Source organism: Vanessa tameamea, chromosome 4 (genome assembly GCF_037043105.1).
Source record: "Vanessa tameamea isolate UH-Manoa-2023 chromosome 4, ilVanTame1 primary haplotype, whole genome shotgun sequence".
Lineage (NCBI taxonomy): Eukaryota > Metazoa > Arthropoda > Insecta > Lepidoptera > Nymphalidae > Vanessa > Vanessa tameamea.
In genome coordinates, this window is record NC_087312.1 from 6,945,902 (window position 1) to 6,966,812 (window position 20,911).

The 20,911-nt window shown below is 32.7% G+C and overlaps 3 protein-coding genes across 3 annotated transcripts; 2 read left to right on the top strand and 1 right to left on the bottom strand.

Moving 5' to 3' along the window:
* Window positions 1-175: 175 nt before the first annotated feature.
* Window positions 176-11,359, top strand: LOC113394557 (WD repeat-containing protein 35). The gene is made up of 22 exons (XM_026631906.2): window positions 176-453; window positions 529-640; window positions 887-1,026; window positions 1,096-1,198; window positions 1,269-1,429; window positions 1,643-1,790; window positions 2,063-2,193; window positions 2,419-2,622; window positions 3,883-3,997; window positions 4,864-4,977; window positions 5,532-5,754; window positions 6,332-6,566; window positions 6,925-7,094; window positions 7,525-7,740; window positions 8,109-8,252; window positions 8,754-8,877; window positions 9,177-9,299; window positions 9,700-9,793; window positions 10,064-10,212; window positions 10,434-10,520; window positions 10,865-10,974; window positions 11,076-11,359. The coding sequence occupies exons 1-22, from the start codon at window positions 430-432 to the stop codon at window positions 11,245-11,247; spliced, it is 3,099 nt and encodes a 1,032-aa protein (XP_026487691.2). The 5' UTR covers window positions 176-429; the 3' UTR covers window positions 11,248-11,359.
* LOC113394563 (thioredoxin reductase-like selenoprotein T homolog CG3887) lies at window positions 11,346-14,267 on the bottom strand. The gene is made up of 3 exons (XM_026631914.2): window positions 13,955-14,267; window positions 13,690-13,819; window positions 11,346-13,323 (listed from the first exon to the last, which is right to left on the bottom strand). Exons 1-3 carry the CDS (start codon window positions 14,113-14,115, stop codon window positions 13,006-13,008), a joined length of 609 nt encoding a protein of 202 aa, XP_026487699.1. The 5' UTR covers window positions 14,116-14,267; the 3' UTR covers window positions 11,346-13,005.
* Window positions 14,268-16,275: 2,008 nt separating this feature from the next.
* LOC113394562 (PITH domain-containing protein CG6153) lies at window positions 16,276-20,545 on the top strand. The gene is made up of 4 exons (XM_026631913.2): window positions 16,276-16,591; window positions 17,165-17,286; window positions 17,509-17,613; window positions 20,280-20,545. Exons 1-4 carry the CDS (start codon window positions 16,415-16,417, stop codon window positions 20,488-20,490), a joined length of 615 nt encoding a protein of 204 aa, XP_026487698.1. The 5' UTR covers window positions 16,276-16,414; the 3' UTR covers window positions 20,491-20,545.
* Window positions 20,546-20,911: the final 366 nt, after the last annotated feature.

The following is a 20,911-nucleotide window of genomic DNA, read 5'->3' on the forward strand; positions in this document are numbered from 1 at the left end:
TTTTACAAAGCTATTTCGTGATTTTACCAATTCAAAACATATCCTTAATCTTTTCGTGGCATTCGAAATTTTACTAAACTTCTATTATTTGATTCTTGAAAAAACATTTATTTGTAATTGGCAATATAGGTACTACGATGTGTCAAATAAGTTAAAACTTAAAAGTAAAAAGTATAGGTATCCTAGCAACCTAACACACAGGCTTATCATAACATAAAAACAAAATATAATTATTTTAAGAAATATACTTAAAATACTTATTATTATTCAGATAAATTTAATCATAGTTTAAGTAATAAATAGAGCGAAATTATTTATAATACTTAGAGTAGACTTTGTAACGAACTCAAAAATTTAAACTGGCTGTCAGCAATAATATGAGATAAAACAAATATTAAATTTGGAACAACTGACAAATTACATTTTAAAATGTTTATTTATATGAGTAAGAAGGTAATGGGACATATTTTTCAATAGTCATAAGTCTCATTTATAAAAATATAACAATTTTGTATTATATTATTTCAGATAGCTATACCCAAACAATCAAATGTAACTTGTCTGGCATGGAATCATTCTTCTGGCTATATAGCGGTAGGAGGAGAAGATGGAATGTTAAAAGTTTTAAAATTAGAATCTGGTAAGAATCAATTTAAAAGTTTTATATTAAACACATGTTATAAACATTAGTAAGCTAGCAAGTCACCTTATTCATTAATTATTGATTTCATACTTTACAGAGCAATTAAAATATATGATTCGTTATTAATTCAAGTATTTAATGCTATGAGATTAATTAGTTAATTTAAAAATATTAGTTTTATAAAATCTGTGAAATATTTACTTTATATAATAATACTTTATATATATTTGTATATATGATTAGGTGGAAGTGGAAATCTGTCCATGAATCTCAGCTTAGAAGGTCATACAGGGCAAGTATGTGTAGCAATATGGAATGAAGTATTTCAAAAATTGACAACAAGTGATGAGCATGGTGTCATAATTGTTTGGATGTTATATAAGGTAATTCACATTATATATTTTAATTTGATTTATATTTATGTTTATTGAACGACACTTAACTCTGATAAGGGATCCTGGTATGAAGAGATGATAAACAATAGAAATAAGTCAACTGTAACAAGTATGGCTTGGGGTTCAGATGGTCAAAAAATCTGCATAGCATATGAAGATGGTAAGACCATTGACTAATATTGTTTTGTTATTTTAATCTTTAATTCATTTTGGAAAAAAATGTTTTATAGGTGCTGTTATAGTTGGCTCTGTTGATGGGTCTCGTGTATGGGGAAAGGATATAAAAGGACCTGGATTGAGCGCAGTCCAATGGTCTCCAGATAACTCCTTGTTGCTGTTTGCTTTGTCTAATGGAGAGTTGCATCTTTACGATGATCAAGGAAATTTTATGGTATTATTACTTACATAGAACATTGTGTATGTTCACCATTTTTTATATTATTGTCAAAACAAAATACAATATTGTCTCCAGTATTTTATATAAAAGTTACCATAAATGCTTCTTAGGATATTGAGTATATGCTAAGAATAATTTATATATCTGTTATATAACCAATAATAATATGTCAAAAGTATAATATAGAGATACTTAGTCAAATTGCAGATGCCTGTGGCCAGTAATGGTGTACCTGGATCAATGGAAATTGTTACTATGGATTGGTTTTCGTTAAAAGCACCACCTAGTAGACCCATACTGGTGATAAGCTATACAAGTGGTCTTTTGCTTTTAATGAAGAATTGCACAGAGGAAGGTATGAAAGCTTTATTTCACTTTGATTATGATAAATACAGTTTGTAAATATGCCATTGCCTGATTTTTGAAGCTTACTCTAAAGCAAGTCAGACAGATGTTTAAAAAAAATTCAAACATTCAATTTTACTCAGAGAGATTATAAATAAGTTTTCCTTAAGCTTAAGCACTTTGCCTAGCAGTGGGATATATATATATATATATATATAAATTGTTGACTCATTGCTTAATTAAAAGCAATCAATATAAAAACATTAAATGCTTTATTTTTAGAAAGCGTTGTAGTGGATACGAAAATGAAAATAATTGATTGTCAGTGGAATCACAACGGCACAGTCTTGGCAGTTGCTGGTGAAACTCAAGATCAAACCAATGTTGTTCAGTTCTTTAATCCACATGGAGAGGTAAAATTGAAACAAGTTATTTAATGGCAGATAACATTACAAAAATGAACGGAAATTGAAAAATAATTTGAAAATAACAATTTTAATGTTTATAGTGTAATGTGAAATTGTTATAAAAAATTGTCCATGTTAAATTATAAAGTAAATGAACGTAAAAGTTTTCAAATATATTTACGGTCACAATAAACTATTGAGTAATATAAAGTCTCGCGTCGTCCCGTGCAGCACACGAGGACGCTGCGCGTGCCGGGCGGCGCACTGCGCGCGCTGTCGTGGGAGCAGCGCTCGCTGCGACTGGCCATCGCCATCGATTGCTTCATATACTTCGCCAACGTCAAACCCGACCACAAGTACGCCTTCTACGGGAACACGCTCGCCTTCGTCTCCACCGCCGACACCGTCACCTTCTGGGATACCGTCACACATCAGGTAGCTCACTACCTCAAATCATATCAATATTACGATAAAAATTTAATGTCTTGCCGTGTTTTCACAAAATATTATATATTAGCGTAACACAGATAAAACTTAGTGTAATTAACTCTTAACGGGGGATTTCTCAAGTTCAAACGAAATATAGACAAAAGATATTTTTTTAACATGTACTTAAATTTAATTTTGCATTGATAATAAGCTTTAATATTTTTTTACATTTCATATAATCGACTACGTCGTTGGTCTAGGGCAGTGATTCCCAAAGTGGTCCAGGTGGACCCCAGGGGTCCACGGGAGACTTGCTGGGGGTCTACGTAGGCGTAAATAAAAAATGGGGGTCCATAAGATGTTAATGGGGGTCCACGAAAATTTATCTGCTTTTGATAGTAAAGAGCAAAAATGTAAGCATAGTTTTTATAAGGGCCTACCTACATTGTTTTGAGTACCTAACTAAGCAGATAATATTTTAATAAGGCAAGCGACTATTACTTGTCCAAATTTGCGTATTCGATATGACGTACAAATGCTTGTACAGACTTGCAAAGCGCTATCCACCCGACAATACTTAATGCTTATTCAGACATGAACTTGATCACCACTATAAGTACTAGCTGCCAAAGGTACCTACCTTTTTTTTTTCTTCATCAGTTTGAGAAAATAACTAACAAATTCATAGATTTTAATTGCTGAAATACTCGTAGGGTTACTAAGGATAGAATTAAAAGCACCATTATTAAACAAATTTAAATTTAGTTAATATTTTAGTGTTTCTCTTAAACTGTGGTTACTGACACATGCCAATAGGTGGTCCACGAGAAAAATAAGTTTGGGAACTACTGGTCTAGCGGATTGCATATAAAGCTGCAGGCCATGGTCAAATAATCGTGCTAAGCTATAAAAGAAATACTCGGTCATTTTATTTAAAAATTCTCCAAAGTTTAGAAGTTGGTAGTGTTTACAGTCCCGTATCTCAGTAAACATGTAAAGCTAGATCAGTAAGAGTAAACAGTTCAGGTATCTGCGCCTGAAACTCTTTCTGGTCGAATCAGACTAGGATATAAATGAAATAGAAGAATGTACTCGTGTTATGTTTGTGTTTTATTTTCTCCTGTAAAAGCATTATTCAGAAAAGGTTGAGAATCTGTGCACTGAACCGACGAACGATTATTATCGTTATCTATTTTGTCTCTAGTTTGTTAGTAGTCAATGGAAAACTTTAATGTCTTTGATTAATTCATAACTACTTTTTTACAGTCTTGGATAAATCACGTACCCGACGTGATAGACATGTGCGGCGTAGACGAATACTGCGTTATAGCAACTATTACCACACTTATAATATCGAACCAACAGGGGATTCAGTGTGATGGTGAGTACAAAGTAACGAGCTAGACTACAAAAATATGAGTATAATAACTGGGCCCAGGTTTGTTGATCTTCTCATTTCTTCATATAATTAAATAAATTCATCACATCATACCATAGCTTTGAATCATCGTAAGTACAAATAAAGTATGATTTTTTTATGAACTAGGTTGGCTGTCGGACAAATAGTTCGCCTGATGGTAAGTGGTCACCACCGCCCATAGACATTGGCGTTGTAAGAAATATTAATCATTCCTTGCATCTCTAATGCACCACCAACCTTGGGATTAATTTATTATGTCCCTTGTGCCTTTAGTTAAACTGGTTCATTCTGTTTTTTTTTTTATATTACTTCAATTGATTAAATCATTCAGAAACAATCACTAGCACAAAGGATTGGAAAAAGATATATAATATGGTAAAAAAGGATATTAAGTTAAAGCTAAGTTATCCAAGTGAATAAAGTATGTATACCACAATCAAAAGTTGTATGTTAAATATCCGTCAGCAATATTGAGTTACTCATGTCTTAAATCTGTAGATATAATTCATTTAGTATGATTCCTTACATCGTCTTTGTCGCAATTTTTGAAAATGTTTTTAACAAATGCGTCTCATCTGGCATTACATACGGTGCCTAATCGTTGACACTATCTACGTATGTAACTCGAGCGTGCTGTGGATTGCGATTGGCGTAAAAATATACCGTATAATACATACGGCACATTTATTCGCGGTAGAATAAGCTTCAGATCACCAAACTCATTGTCGAAAATTGTTTTTGTCCGGCAATGAAATAATATAGTCCTGTTACTTTTCTTAGGTTATATTAACACTAATCGACGTTTTATAATGTTATTACAATTTCAGCGAAAGCAATCACCATACCCGTTGCATACGTTACAATTAACAGCAAAGCGATAGCGGTGGCCGCATCTAAAGAATCGTTTTTAGTATGGAAGTTTTCTACTCCTTCCAGACCACGTAAGTTAATTAATTAATTTAGCCTGTTCCAATCGACGTAGGAATAAAGATAGACAAACCTTATATTTACGTTTTTCATGCAATTTGCTAATAACTCAGCTATTTGTGCACTACTAAGAGTTTATGATTAATATATATTTATTTTTAATACTATTCTATTACACTTAACTACTTATATCCGCATTAATTTTACTTTCAAAATTCCGATAACAATTTTGTCGACCGTCAAAACGCCATTTTTTCGCGAATCCATTGTGAATTTCATAGATTAATCAAGCTCTCGACCAATGACGTCGCGTCAGTTTGCTGTCAAATGATGATTATTTGTAATTTCTCCTCTTATGGTTGGAATAGAGTATAAATATGTATTTTTATAATATAGTTAAAACGAATAGTAAAATTTTAAGTGGCCAATAATGTTATTATATATAATGTCGTATGACGTGGTTCGTTGTTAAAGCATAAACCGTCCATTACACAACCACGGCTGTACGATATTTGATGATTACTCAAAAGAGCTTAAAAGCTATCCTTTAATGATGTTTTTGGTGCAGGAGGAACAGAACAAATGTATCATGCAGACGGTAGTATAATGACATCTGGAGAAGGTGGATTCCAAGATGATACGATTTGCTGCATCACATGTTCAGATAGCCATCTCTTGATTGGAAGAGATTCGGGTACCATTCTACTGTTTTCGATGGTGAACTTCAAAAAAATTACGACCATCAGCTTAAATGCAAAGCCATACAAGTTAGGACTCAACTCAAATTCTAGGTAATTCAATTCATGAATAACAGTAGAGCTAGCTTCTAGCTCTTATAATATTATTTTATAATGAACTAAACTTTTCATATATAAGTTCCCTCTTTAACGAAAGCAACGATCCGACAAGTCATCTTGTATGAGAGACACGTGTCTGTCTGATAATCTCCGCTAGTACTAGTGAGTAGAGCTAGTGAGTTAAGTGCGTACTATATAATATATATTAATTATTTTAATAAGAAAATATCACGTTTTTTTGACAAAAATTTAATTATTATCAAGAAAACAAATACCGACGTTTTCTCTGTTCTGAAATACTGATATTTTTGTTTTCACTAGATTCAAACGTAGTCTTCGTATTAAGAATAGGCTCATACCAGGCCCAAAGTGGTCTGCTTATTGAGGTTCGATATTATATACAATGGTCAATGTATCTGTCTGGATGTTTGGACCCTTTTCCCACAACACTGCAGTGCTGCAGTCATAAGAAAGTTGTCATGTACCTCGACTAACCGAACACATCACATCACATCACCATGTGCCTAAACTTAACCGCCGAGTCGTGACCGACGTGTGTGCGGGGCCGCAGCAAGCTGTTCGCGATCGAGCAGGGCGGCGCGCTGCACGTGCTGGAGGCGGCGGGCGGCGCGTGCGCGGGCGGCGCGTGCGCGGGCGCGGCGCTGCGGCGCGACGCGTGGGGCGCGCGCTGGGCCGCCGACGACGCGCAGCTGCTCGCCGTGGCCGAGAAGGCGCGCCTCTACGTGCTGCGCGACTCGCAGCCCGAGGAGCCGCTCGCCGTCAACGGCTACCTCTGCCGCTTCAAGGTGCTCCCGACTCGGTTCACGATCTTTAAAACTGATCGACCGATTCGTTATAACTGACATGTACCTGTGAATCTATGATAGCTCGGTATGCTGCGGTTCGAGCTTGTCATTAGACCGGAGTGGTTTAGTTACATTGAAATATGCTCATCGAAATCTAAAATGATTTAAATACCGGTGACGAGACGATGAATACATTTTTAAAGTGCTATGATGCTATGTTCCAAAATGAAAAATGAACATAACGCGAGAGTAAGTTTTAACACAGTAGTTTGTTTTGACACCACAGCTTCTCTAGATGTTTAGTTTTATCGAGGTAGATAATACTACATTTATTGTAAATTAAAAGTTTTGTTTGTAGGAATTGGAGATAACGACAGCTCTTTTAGATAACATAACAGACAAGTGTACGCCCCAGCACATAGTACGAGTTGAAGTCAAGTCATTGCGAGACACGCGGCAACTGATCGAAAAAGTTGGATTGAAAGAGGCCGAAAACTTTATAAAGGACAACCCGCATCCCAAATTATGGTGAATACTTTATATTATTGCGTTCTGGGTTAATAAGTACGTAAACCTGTTGAATTGAAGGCTCAAGGGATCTTACATCTTATATTCTATGGTCGGCGGCTTATTGACAGTGCTGCCTTTTTAAAATAAATTAAACAAAGGATTTTATTATACACAAGAACTATTACTAAGCAAACATTTCATACAATACGTACGATACTAAGATACTTTACAATAAACAAACAACAAGCGTATTTGACTTAGATCCGAGCACAGTCGATCGAACGGAATAGTAAATAAAAAAGCCCCGGTAAACTTTGAGACATTTTAAAATTTACTTAAGTATAAAGTGACTTATCGAAATTACCAGGCTATCGATTGTCTAGTATTATAGTATTATAGCAATAAGATAAGATACCAAGCAGCTCCATCCACCGGCGTCACGTGGCAGGCTTCTACTGGCGGAAGGCGCGCTACGGCAGCTGGAGTCGGCCACGGCGCTGGAGACGGCGGAGACGGCGTTCGTGCGGCGCGGAGACTACGCCGGCGTGCGCTTCGTGGCGCGCCTCAACGCGCTGCACTCCACCGCGCTCAAGAGGGCCGAGATCCTCGCCTACTTCAGGGACTTCGACGCCGCCGAGCAGATTTATCACGAAGAGGACAGGCGGTGAGGTATTTATTTATAACAGGGGTCGATTCGTTTTGCTTTTTGGTTCGCTAGTTAACGTTTGGCGTTACCCGCCTTACACGCGTAAAATTCGTCGCAGGGATGAAGAAATGAAAAAAACTTCTTTAATGTATTATGTAGGACATTTTTTTAAGGTTGAGTTTTTGATGAAAGTCAAACCTGCTTATTTATGTTGGTCTACTCATATGTTTTTTTTTACCAGTCTTGTAAACTGATTCTAGATCTTTTTAATATTCACTTGTGAATATTAAAAAAATAGTAGTAATGTTTGAAGCAATCCTTGTACTAATAGATTTAATTTAGTTGAATCAGTTTTAAACATAACACTCTTATGGTTACTATTCCAGGGACCTTGCTATAGCTCTACGGAAACGTTTGGGCCACTGGTTCCGTGTGGTCGAACTGTTGAAGATGTCAGTGACCACAACGGACGCCCAGGTCAAGCAAGCATACAGTAATATAGGAGACTATTATATAGACAGACAAAATTGGTTAGTATGTATTTTATTATATTTTTTAAGCAGTCAAACTTAAATGTTTTACGTTAAGATTCCACGTAGCGTAATTAAAGGTTTTGTTTTATACAAATACTTGAAGCACATGGGCCACCTGATGGTAAGCGGTCACCACCGCCTATAGACAATGGCGGTGTAAGAAATATTAATCATTCTTTAAACCGCTAATGCGCCGCCAACCTTGGAAAATAAGATAGTATGTCCCTTGTGCCTGTAGTTACACTGGCTCACTCACTCTTCAAACCAGAACACAACAGTATTTAGTACTGCTGTTTGGCGGTAGAATATATGATGAATGGATGGTACCTACCCAGACCGGCTTGCACAAAGCCCTACCACCTTATAATGTTGACTTGATAATTTATTTTTGTTTGTGATTCCAACAATCCCTAGATACGATAAATGTGTAAAAACTCCACTACTACTACAGAGCTACTACTACTGCTATAGACTATTGAATTAAAAAATAAATTACAGGACCGGTGCGCTGGAATATTATAATATGTCAAATAATAAAGAAGGTCTTAAAAAATGTTACATGGCCCTAGAAGACAACGAATCTTTATCGAAACTTCTCACAGGATCACCCAGACATGCTAAGGTACGCAATGGAAATAATATTAACGTGTTAACTTTTGTTACCCCAATTTGTTAAAAGCTTTAAAGGCGTTATTACGGCAGACAATATTATAGAATAAGTTTTTTTACAATATCGTTATTTAGAATATTAATGCCATACGGGTATTTAAAAAAAGAAGTTCACAGCCTGAACCTGAAACTTCAATTTTAGATTTAGATCTATATTCTATCTTTAGATCAATATCTAAATTCTTAGAAGTATATTTACAACAATCATTTGTATACAAAAATGTCTTTATTTATGTAATTAAATTATTTTAGGAGAAATTACCGAAACAAATAACCGAAGATAGAAGCGATAGCATGCAGGAACCTTCGTTTCAGAATATTACCCAACTGAAAGAAAGTGGGCAGCTGTCTCAGGCCGCGGCGATGGCTTTCCAGGTATGTACGGTGAATTGTGATAACATAAAATATGTTATTTACGTAATTATTTAAAGTAACAGCCTGTAAATTTACCACTGCTGAGCTAAGGCCTCCGCTCTTTGAGAAGGTTTGGAGCTTATTCTACCACGCTGCTCAAATGCGGATTTGTGGATGCACGTGTGGCAGACCGCCAAGCACGAGATGAATTATGAACAGAAACTAAGCTTATGAAAATTAAGTGGTAATTGCATAGGATTGTACCCGTAATCATAAGATACAAATGGCCCGGATCGCTGTTGCCGTTTCAATAATTTAATTTTCAACCAACTTAGTTTGACCTTATTGCAAAATAAATTATCTGAAAAGAACATCTATACCTCTACAGTGTTAACAAATACCTAACTAACTTTTGGTTTAGTTGGCAGATATCGAGGCGTCGAAGGCATCATCTCCTTGGCGAATAAAGAAACTCTACGTTCTAGCTGGACTTTTATTTCGCCAACATGGTTCAGGTGAATATATATTTTTAAATGTAGGTAATTGATAAATATATTGTATCGAGTCATGATCACGGGTCTACTTGACATTGTTTTTTTTCCACTACATTTTTGTTTGTATTTATTTTTTGAAAAGAAACTGAAATATGGTTTTAACATTAATTTACTTTTGACTATAGAAAAATCTCAAATTGTAAATGACGAGAAATGGCTTCAACCACGTGTGAACTTTAGATGAAATACTCCGATCATGTGTCAATTAACGAGGTTCCCCGTCGGCGACAGAGGGCGCGGCGTCCCGCAGCTGGCGGGCGGCGCGCGCGCAGCACTGGCTGTGCGCGGCGCTGGGCGGGCCGCGCGCCGACCACGCGCTGCGCCGCGCCGCGCGCCTGTGCCTGGCGCTGCCGCAGCTGCACCCCGCGCAGCACGTTCAGGCGCGTACTCGGCGCGACGATTTGCTGTGGCTATTCGCTCGACCTCGATCTATATCATTATTTCCGAAGGCCGCAGTCGCTCCTCAAACTGGGCATTAAGTCCATACGCAATGTCTATATGAATTGTTTTTAAAAACAGTTTAAATTGTATACAGATATTCTTGGACGGTTTTGGTTCTATAGAACTGAACTGCTTAAACTTTAATTTCGTTATATTACAGGCATGGTGTACGGTCGCAATTATATCCCTGCAGGCTCGAGCTTTCGATCTTTGCTCTAAAGCCTTAATCAAACTGGAGTCTTTCAACGTAAGATTTATAATATATATGTAAAGCTAGTTGTCGCTCGTTGGGTTGGCTGTCAGGTGTTAGGTATAAAAAAAAAACCTATGTCCGTATGTATTGGTTCATACATTATGTCGAGAGTGGCCGGGAAGAGCATGATTACTTATATAACATGATTAAACAGCTAACTTCAATTTTATCAAAAATGTGGCTATACCATTAATATTTATTATAAATAGTAAACACTTGAAGAAGTCTTCTACTTGCGATGACGAAGGATAAATACAAAATTTGAATACCCACCTCAATCACCTTTGCCTATTTCCTCTTTGGTCCTTGTTACTACAATGTTTATTTTTGTATTTCAGCCCGAAATCTTTGAAAATATTGCCATTGAAATATTTACAAGATGCAAACCAAAAGATGCAAGAGGCAACAAAGTTGAATGTCCTCACTGTCAGTTGGGAATACCAGATTGGTAACTATTATGTTTAATTTAAACATATATTAGCGTAATATATTAAATGATAGCGTATATTATATAATGAAAGATATTCATTTATTTGTTTTCGTTTGAAGGATGGCGTCATGTCCCGGTTGTTCTACGGAATTTCCTGGATGCGTAGTGTCTGGTCGTCCGCTGTTAGCACCGCATACAACTTGGACTTGCAATGTATGCGAAGCGCACGCACAACATCATGAATTAGTTTTACGACATTCGTGTCCCATGTGCCATACACAACTAGCATAAGAAAACTTTTGTTAATGTATTATGCAATGTAATCCGTCCATTGAAAAAGTGTACAAACTTGGTGTTTCTTTATTGTAAGGAATAAAAATATTAGACAATTGACGTTGTTTTATCTAAGTTTATTTATTTTGAACCAAAAGTACATCATTTGACATTATTATCTGACTAGATATTTAAAGGTATGAAAAGGATTTTTCTCGGTATTCTTCTCTATATTATTTGTAGGCTGTAATATATACCTCAACTTATCTCTCTTCTTCTATTAAGATAAAACTACGGATTGAATACAATAACTGATTGTGTGACAATTTTTTAAATGCTTAAAAAAACTTTCTTATTAGAAACAGAATATAACATAATAATGACCATAAGTTCTCACTAGTTAAGCCATTTGGGGTGATTGGAAACAAAATTATAAAGATTTATTTACTATAATATAATGTGTCTGGCCCGGAAAATTGTTATGGGATTTACTATCAAATTAATATTTTTTAATTTATTCTTGAAATCAGGTTAGGTTAAAAATATAGACATTTTTTCAAGACTTAGGAACTCTGTAATTCATATTGCTTTATGAAACTAGTGCATTATTATCTACATTAATTAATAAAATTTCACTATTTTTTTATTTTATTCAAATAAATAGAATTTTGGAATGGTCTTCAATAAATTAGCTCATTTTTATATGTAATTATTGTGTCAAGAAATATTAAAAATAGGTAATGTAATATTAGACAGCATGATTAAGAAACTTGATGTTTGGTTACAAAGGTAAGGCCAACTTATGTCTCACTTATGCAGAGACTGCAGAATATTTAAACTTAAAGAATTTGCAAGTAGAGTTACATTATCATATTCAACAATTTACGCATCATTCCAAGATTAATATTATTTTTATAAAAAAATATCTCTTCATGTAAAGCTGTTTATCACTAAGAAATTGTGAGAATTAAAAACAAGCCTTTAAATTATAAATGCAATTCTCCCAATCACTGAAAAATAGAAAATAAAATGAAACTCAATATTTTAATGTTATCCTAACATGGCCCCATGAGGTGTTATCAATTATACAAATTCTACATGTATTTGTTTAATAAAATAGTTTAATAATCATGGTACAATGATGCAAATGTTCTTCCTTGAAGTTACAGTAATGAAAAAAAAAACAAAAACTGCTTGTCTTAAGCTTATTAATATTATAACAATATTATTATCTAATAACATATTAAACTGACACACATTGCAAACTAATAGTTTACTTAATTAAGATAAAATAAATTTAGGTTTATTTTTAAGTATAGCTGTAGTAACCAATAATGAAGTGACAATATCTATATAATAATTTGATCAGAATCAACGCTTTTGATGTAAATAGAATAATAATTATTTTATTATCTCTAAAATGTTAATAAGTTAATGTGTTTGTATAATGATTTGCTTTATTCAAAGTTTTCTACATTACTGTATGGCAACATCTTTTAACTTGCATGTTTTTCATAGATGAATTCAGTTCAGGAGCATCTTATGGGAGTATAGATATAGTTACTTCATTTCTAATAAGTTTAATAGATATTGATTTCCAATCACCCTTATTACCATAATACAATAACAATATAAGTCTGCAGTTAAATCAAATAAGAATTTGTGAATGCAAATTTTGAGGATTTTACAAATGCTTTATATTTAATACACAAACAACATACTTATTTTAAAAATCTTAGGATAATTTTTAGTTTGCCACATATTCAAATTTATTAATTAAACAAAATTATTATTAGGCATTTCCATTTTTGAAAACTGTAAAGTATTGTCGATTATTTGGAATAGCTCTGGTGGCTGTGGAATTCGTCCAGTTTCCAATTTTGACCAGAGTGGAATGTTATTGAGTGATATTTCAAATGCACCTGAAGATACTAACTGACCTTCGATCATGTTTGCTAGGAAGAACATCATCATACATGCATATAACTTGTTTTCCAGACACCAGCTCCACCAGGCAGGTTGAGGTTTATTCAACCAAGCAAAAATGTTGACACCACTTAATATGCACATTATCAAAATCATTTTTCCAAAACCCTGAAACAAATATTTAGACTAATCAGTTGTAGCAGATACAACCTGCTCTAGAAGTTGCCAGTGCAGTGAATTTTATTTCTATAAAAATATATATAGAACATTAAAGGTGTTTGACTTTACTGATAATTGAAATGCTCTCATAAAAAGTCTTACTCTTTGGGTATTGTATTTGTGGTTATAAATAACTATCAGGCTACAATCATAGATACATATCCATAAAATTTAATAATCTACTGATTACTTAATAGTATCATCATCAACTAAAATAACCTCATATTTTTATTACTCATTTGTTTTATATTTTGTCAATATAATTAAAACAGTGAGACTATTTTAATTATGTATGCATTACATATTTATACTTACAATCATTCTAGAAAGGTACATGTTTAGACCAGGAGGATCATAATTAGCTCCTATAACAGATATCTCTGGGTATTTTTGCTGAATGATACCTGCATAATCTTCATACACTTTCCTGTAGCCACAAGAGTAACTAAAACAAAATTTCATTAATTAATTTACCTAAGTTGATTATCAGTGTCTCATTATTTATTATTTTTTGGATAATAAACAAATCCATATAAAAAAAGTTATATTCAACTTAATATATTTAATAAAAAATAAATACCAGTAATAAATATTCATAATATGACCAACTCCTTGGCCAATTTTACTAATACTTTCAGCTTCATTATCTTTGGCCCACACGTAATTGTCAGTACATAATATAATACATAATAATAAACTCGTGACAAAAAATGTTACATTTATATTATTACAAACAGACATTGTAATGAATTTATTTTCAGCTATTTAAAAAACCATGTGCTAAATAATATCACAAATTGAATAAAGAATAGTTCTTAATTAGGTGTTTTTGTCTCCTTATTTTCTTCCTGATAATCTGACAAGCGACAAGTCACATTTACGCAATTGCATTGCACAAATCACATTCCCATAGACACATAGATTATATATATCTAAATAAGAATAAAATGCAATTAAAATATTCTATTTGAATGTTTTAATTGTATTTTATTGAGAGAAGAAGAGAGAAATGAGATTCAGTGCTGCCTAACATTCCATTATGAAAAATCGATTATCGATTCCAAATTTCTTTTTCCAATAGACAATTTATTGGTTTAATTTATTTTTGTTAGTTCTTAAATCTAAATAAGCTTTTAAAACTGTTTCTTTAATAATGCAATTTAAAAATCATTGGCCATTTCGTTTATTTATACATAAAAAAAACACAAAAATTGTTATCGAATTCGATAAAATATATATTTTATTTAAATTTAGCAAAAGGAAGGTTGTAATACCATAATTTTAACCGCATTCGTAATTATTTATATTTTCTAAGTACATATTTGTATCAATAATATTTTTATATCGAAAACTTAAAATTCAGAGCGTTTATCATAGCCGTTTTCACGAGAAAAAATCCAAAATGTGTGAATTTAATGCTGTTTTACCTATAAAAATGTGTTGTAAGCTATTTTTGTAAACCCTACTTAAAGGAGCAGATTGTCTTCTTTAGAATGTATTAATAAAAAAAACTATTCCTGTATAATTATTGAGATAAAAATCGGCCAAGCGCGAGTCGGACTCGCGCACGAAGGGTTCCGTGCCATTGTCTAGGTAAATAACAGTACACAGTACACACATTTATTGTTATCGAACAAAAATAGGCAAAATGGGGTTTGTGTGGGAGCCACCTTTAAATATTTATTTAATTTTAATTTTATTATTAAAGTAATAATACAACTGAGTATTTTGTGAATATTTTAAGTGCTTATCTGATGCCATTATTGATATCGAGCAAAAAAATGGCAAAAAAATACTTTTGTTTTATGGGAGCTCCCCTAAAATATTTATTTTATTTTGTTTTTAGTCAACATAATTTGTAAACATTTTAACCGTCTAGCTATCGCAGTTCTTAAGAAACAGCCTGGTGATCGACAGACGGACAGACAGTAGGACAGACAGCGAAGTCTTACTAATAGGGTCCCGTTTTTACCCTTTGTGTACGAAACCCTTAAAAACGAATGAAGATCAAGCTAAATGCACAATATTAAGCGTCAAACTTCATAATATTATTTCTACAAAGCTACAGCGTTACCAGAATAAATACTTAGCAATAGAGTTTAAATCTTTGTTTACGGGATTATTATTATTTTTATTTAAATTACGATTAATTATAATTTTCTTTTTTCAAAGTTACCTATCAATTTTGATACACAATGCTCAATTTAACATTTCGTGCCGAGCTCACGCCAAGGGAAGATGTATCTGTCTGTCTGTCGGTACAGAGACAAAAACACCTAAGGACGTATTGATCTGAAGTATTTATGTATTTATTTTAACTAACTCTAATTACCTGTTTAATCCATTTCAAAATAAGGAGGTTTTCAATTCAATTGTATTTCTTTTATTATTGTTAGCATTGATAATATATTTACCAATTGTATTTCATGCCATACATTATTTATGAACATGATAACTTCAGATCATTGTGAACAATTGTGTTCACTTAATGCTAATATAAAAAACTAGCTGAACTTGCCGCTTTATATGCGCGAAATTTATAAAACACTAACTTCCAACCCCCGTTTTACCCTCTTGGGGGATGGAGTTTCGTAAAATTCTTAGCGGATGTCTATACCCTATAAGGAACTTACCTGCCAAATTTCAAGTTTATAGGTGTTATAATTGCTGAGAATTCGTGATTAAAAAGTGAAAAAAAGGTAAAATTTGTTTGTTTGCAATTCTAAAAAAATTCACTGGTACATGAGGTATGAGTACACAAAGGGATAAATTCTACTATACCATGTTAGATTGAGTTAATACTCAAAGTCACTAATGGAAAATGAATTTCAAAACATTGTATAGGTATCATTGAATTGAATTGTAGGTAGGTACATTATTTGAATCTGTGAATTTTGTGAGACAGCTGATATTTGACAGTTGACATATGTTATGGTGATTAAGTAGAATTTGAAATTTTTATTGCAAGTTGCAATTCGATGTAATTGTTTTTATATTAACAAAAATCCTGTGAGAGTACAATTAATTTTAAAAAGTGAAAATGTCTCACAGTCATTGTAATCATGACCACAGTCATGAAAATTTAGACGAAATAGGCATACAATACAATTTATTTGAAAAAATTGATATAGAAAACCTTCAATGTTTAAATGAAAGTATTGATGGAGCTGGAAAAACTGTATTTAAGCCGTGGGAAAAAAGATTAGATAGAACACAGGTACCGAAATTTATGTTCCATTTTAAACACAATCATCATTTCAATGCTTATTTTATAATATACTTTTGTAAGTTATTGTTTTAAATTCAAAGCTTAGTATGTGGAAGTTCTTTACATGATAAAAATTATCGTGTTAATTCGTATCTGCTATGGTCAACATATTTTCTTACTGTAATTGTGTATAAATATAGTTGTTAGTTTGAGTGTATATGTGTTTATTATGAAAACTTATACTATTATTATATAAAATGTAGATGTTGACATTAAAGTCTTTATGTTATAAATAAATGTTTTTGTACTTGGATATTGTGCATACTTTATTGGTTTTATATTAATAAATATATATATATATATATATATATATGTTTTGGCTCCATTTGAACTCCATTTTGTCTTATATTTCAAGGAAATTATAAGAATGTCTTCATCATTATTTTATACATAAATGAATACATAATGCTGCCTAAAATTGTAAGACTGTCAATCTTTTAATATTTTTCAGTTAATAATTAAACACTAACTATTTGTCACTGGAGAAGCTAGAAACTAACTTCTGTTTGTCATATTTTACAGTATGTTGAAAGTGATGCAGATGAAGAGTTACTCTTTAATATACCATTCACGGGTAACATTAAAATAAAAGGTTTAAGAATTTCCTCAGAGGACTCAGATTCACATCCAGCTAAATTAAGACTGTAAGATTACAATTTTAATAATTATGTAGGTAAATTCGAATGTTTGTCAGCCTGAATATAGGAATTGCTTAATTAAATTTATTATATAGATAAAAATATAATAAATAGTAAAAATATTAATCATGTCTGTTACTCGTATCTACTGTTGATATAATACATATCTACAAATATAAAATTTGCATTCTTTATTATATTTCTAAATTACATAATTCTCTCATGCAGATTTAAAAATAGACCGAATATGACATTTGATGATGTGGCAATGGAACCTGATCAAGTATTCGATCTCCAGAAGGATAGTGAAGGTGTTTTGGAATACAGTCCAAAGTAAGTTTTTAATATTTTATCAATATCAATTCCTATTGAACCTTTACACTTCTGAAAACTGTTTACTACAAGAACTCATTAATTAGAAAAAAATTGAATGATTGAAAGCTAAATCTGCATCATTAGATTTTTGAAAAAATAATATTCTTACTTCCTAGCCAGGAATCTAACTGTTGAATTTGAAAAGAACACACATAGTATTATTATACCATTTCATAGTGTCACTAATAAGAATAAAATTGTAGGAAGTAAAGTAAGAATCAAATTGTGGCAATTTTAAGAAGAGTATTGAATTTTAATATGATTTTGATATATTTTAATAACGATTCATACATATCCACCAACAGCATGATGTTCTTAGTCATCTTAACAATAACATTTTTTTATTATCCCTTCGTTAGGCAGAAAATATAAAAGAAAAAGTGTAAGTTATTGAATTTAGAATATTAACTATTTGCTAAGTATTTCGTCTTTTTTTTAATCATTTATAGCATCAGTGTCATAATGACGTTACTTACGAACCAAAGTTTCGTGTTGCACACTATCAAAGACCTTAGATAACTCGCAGAATATCCCAGACTCTAAAAAAATTAACTGTTGATATAATACATATCTACAAATATAAAATTTATTTATAATTCATTTGTTTTATATTTTATCAATATAATTAAAACAGTCTCACAGTATGCATTACATATTTATACTTACAATCATTCTAGAAAGGTACATGTTTAGACCAGGAGGATCATAATTTCTCCTATAACAGATATCTCTGGGTATTTTTGCTGAATGATACCTGCATAATCTTCATACACTTTCCTGTAGCCACAAGAGTAACTAAAACAAAATTTCATTAATTAATTTGATTATCAGTGTCTCATTATTTATTATTTTTTGGATAATAAACAAATCCATTTAAAAAAAAGTTATATTCAACTTCATATTATTATATTCAGCTTCGGTTGTAGAGCGACCTGTTGTAAAGATAAATTGCTTATTGTGTAGCAACTTGTATGTAGCAAAATGTACTAACATACAATAGTCCCCAGTACAAGGGCCTTAAATTGTTTTCACACATACAAATGTAAAACTTTGTGAGTGCCTTTTTTGCGAAGAGTCCGACAAACTTTTCTAATAAGAAAAGTTTCGGCGCTGCTGCGATCGAATACTTAATTCCTGAAATTGTCGATATGACGTCACTATGACTAACAGTATATACAACTATGATTTATTGAATTTTTTTAATAGAAATAATTTAAAAATTCTGGTCTACTTGTCCAACAAAAATCATGCGTATGGAGTGTCCACCACCCCGAAAATGTTGATATGACGTCATTATTATACATACAACTTTAAATTTAATATTTTTCGGTTTAAAATAAAGTACTAATTGTAAATAAATATGTGTCCGACAAATTCGAAATGACAGAATTCCAAATTTTTACAGGCAACGATTTTAACCCGTCGTTTTTCCGTAAGGAAAAGAGAACCCCCTTTAATATTTTAAAAAAAGCCAAATTTCAAGAGGTTTTTATTAATTTAATACAAACTTCGCCGTCTCAAATCAACACCGAAACTGCAGTTTCAATTACGAAGTTCCAGTATTCAATTTTAAAATTATTATTTACTAATGATTCAGCGAAGGTAGGAGAGAAAATGATTTATTTTAGATTTAGTAGTCGAAATTGGAATGTCAGCAAAACATTTTCAAGAACAGTTGCAACATCCCAATCTGAAGACATTAACTTCTTATCAACAGACGGGTTGAAGACCGAAATGTTAGTTTTGCAATAAATATTTTTTACGTCATTTTAATTTTATCTGCTACGACTATAATTATTTTTGTTATGTGCAACGACTTGGCTTTGAAACATACTCGTTTGAATAGTTTTTTTTTTTGGGGGTGGCAAACGAGCGGGAGGCTCACCTGATGGAGTGACTACCACCGCCCATGGACATCTGCAACACCGGGGGGCTTGCAGGTGCGTTGCCGGCCTTTCAGGAAGGAGTACGTTCATCGGTTCAGAAAAACCACTGGCGAAAGCTGGTTCCACAGAGTGGTTGTGCGAGGCAGATAATGTCTTAAAAATCGCGCTGTTGTGGATTTTCGGACATCTAGGTGGTGTGGGTGATATTTTGAATTTTGACGAGATGTCCGAAGGTGAAATTCAGCACCCGGGATTAATCCGAACAATTCCTCGGAACATTCCCCGTGATAAATTCTGTAGAAGATGCAGTTTAGAGTAGGCACTAATATAATTTTTGAATGAAAAAGACCAGTTGTATGATCTTTCAATATAAAGTTCAACTTTTTTATTTATCCTTATAAGGCGTTATAATTATTATTTAAGTATAGGGTATTTAATAAGTTTTTTTGTGATTTTATTGATTACCTTTGTAATCTAAATCTATATGAATTTAATAAATGCAAAAGTAACTCTGTGTGTTACGCTTTCATCGCTAAACTATTGAAACGAAATTGATACAAATTTGGTATGTTGCAAATTTGAACACCAAGGAAGGACTACTTTTAAATATTAGTCGCTTATAAATGCAACAAACCGCATTATATCCGGCGTATTACTACCACAACGTATTGTCCTGTAGACAGCTAACCTTTACTACTACTATAGTGTTAGTAACATTATATTGTTATATTGTTTCAGAATTGTCACATTTTCGTCGGTTTCACATTTAACAATGCATTTCCCAACTAATTTTGGGGCTGAAAATACAACAATTTATTATATTGGTCTAAGAGGAGAATGGACACCGGGGCATAAGCACGGTGTAACTATTTGCACATATGAGGCAAGACCGATGCTTGAAGATCATAAATTAAGTAATATAGATTCTGTTTCTAAGGCTATTCAATAAAATAAACTGTCATATTTAAATGATAATTCCTAATAAAATCATCTTAATATACATACATACAATTTGTTTTTGTTCGTGTTATGCTTGATTTTTTAAAAAATGGACTTCAAGGCAGCGATCAAAAGTTTCGGAATCAAATAAGTACATTGAAATAAAAAAAAAATTGCGTAGAGCACGAAACGCTTTTGTACAAGCTAGAACATTACGGTGTTAATGGTAAGGCTCTTGATATTATTGCTTCATACTTTCATCAAAGTATTCAACAGGTGTCTATTAATGGAATAAAGTCTTCTGGATCTGTACTAAGAATGGGGGTTCTACTAAGATCAGTTTTGGGTCCTTTCATATTTTTTTTATATATAAAAGACCATCCTTTTTATGTTAAAGGTATTTGTGATATTATATTGTTTGCTGATGAGAC

Coding starts and splice junctions, on each gene's coding strand:
- LOC113394562 (XM_026631913.2), top strand. CDS start 16,415: ATGTCTCACAGTCATTGTAATCATGACCACAGTCATGAAAATTTAGAC. Junction 16,592..17,164: donor AAAGATTAGATAGAACACAG/GTACCGAAATTT, acceptor CATATTTTACAG/TATGTTGAAAGTGATGCAGA. Junction 17,614..20,279: donor GTTTTGGAATACAGTCCAAA/GTAAGTTTTTAA, acceptor ATATTGTTTCAG/AATTGTCACATTTTCGTCGG.
- LOC113394563 (XM_026631914.2), bottom strand. CDS start 14,115: ATGTCTGTTTGTAATAATATAAATGTAACATTTTTTGTCACGAGTTTA. Junction 13,820..13,954: donor ATTATGAATATTTATTACTG/GTATTTATTTTT, acceptor ATTTTGTTTTAG/TTACTCTTGTGGCTACAGGA. Junction 13,324..13,689: donor TGTACCTTTCTAGAATGATT/GTAAGTATAAAT, acceptor TATTTGTTTCAG/GGTTTTGGAAAAATGATTTT.
- LOC113394557 (XM_026631906.2), top strand. CDS start 430: ATGTTTATTTATATGAGTAAGAAG. Junction 1,791..2,062: donor GAAGAATTGCACAGAGGAAG/GTATGAAAGCTT, acceptor CTTTATTTTTAG/AAAGCGTTGTAGTGGATACG. Junction 9,300..9,699: donor CCGCGGCGATGGCTTTCCAG/GTATGTACGGTG, acceptor CTTTTGGTTTAG/TTGGCAGATATCGAGGCGTC.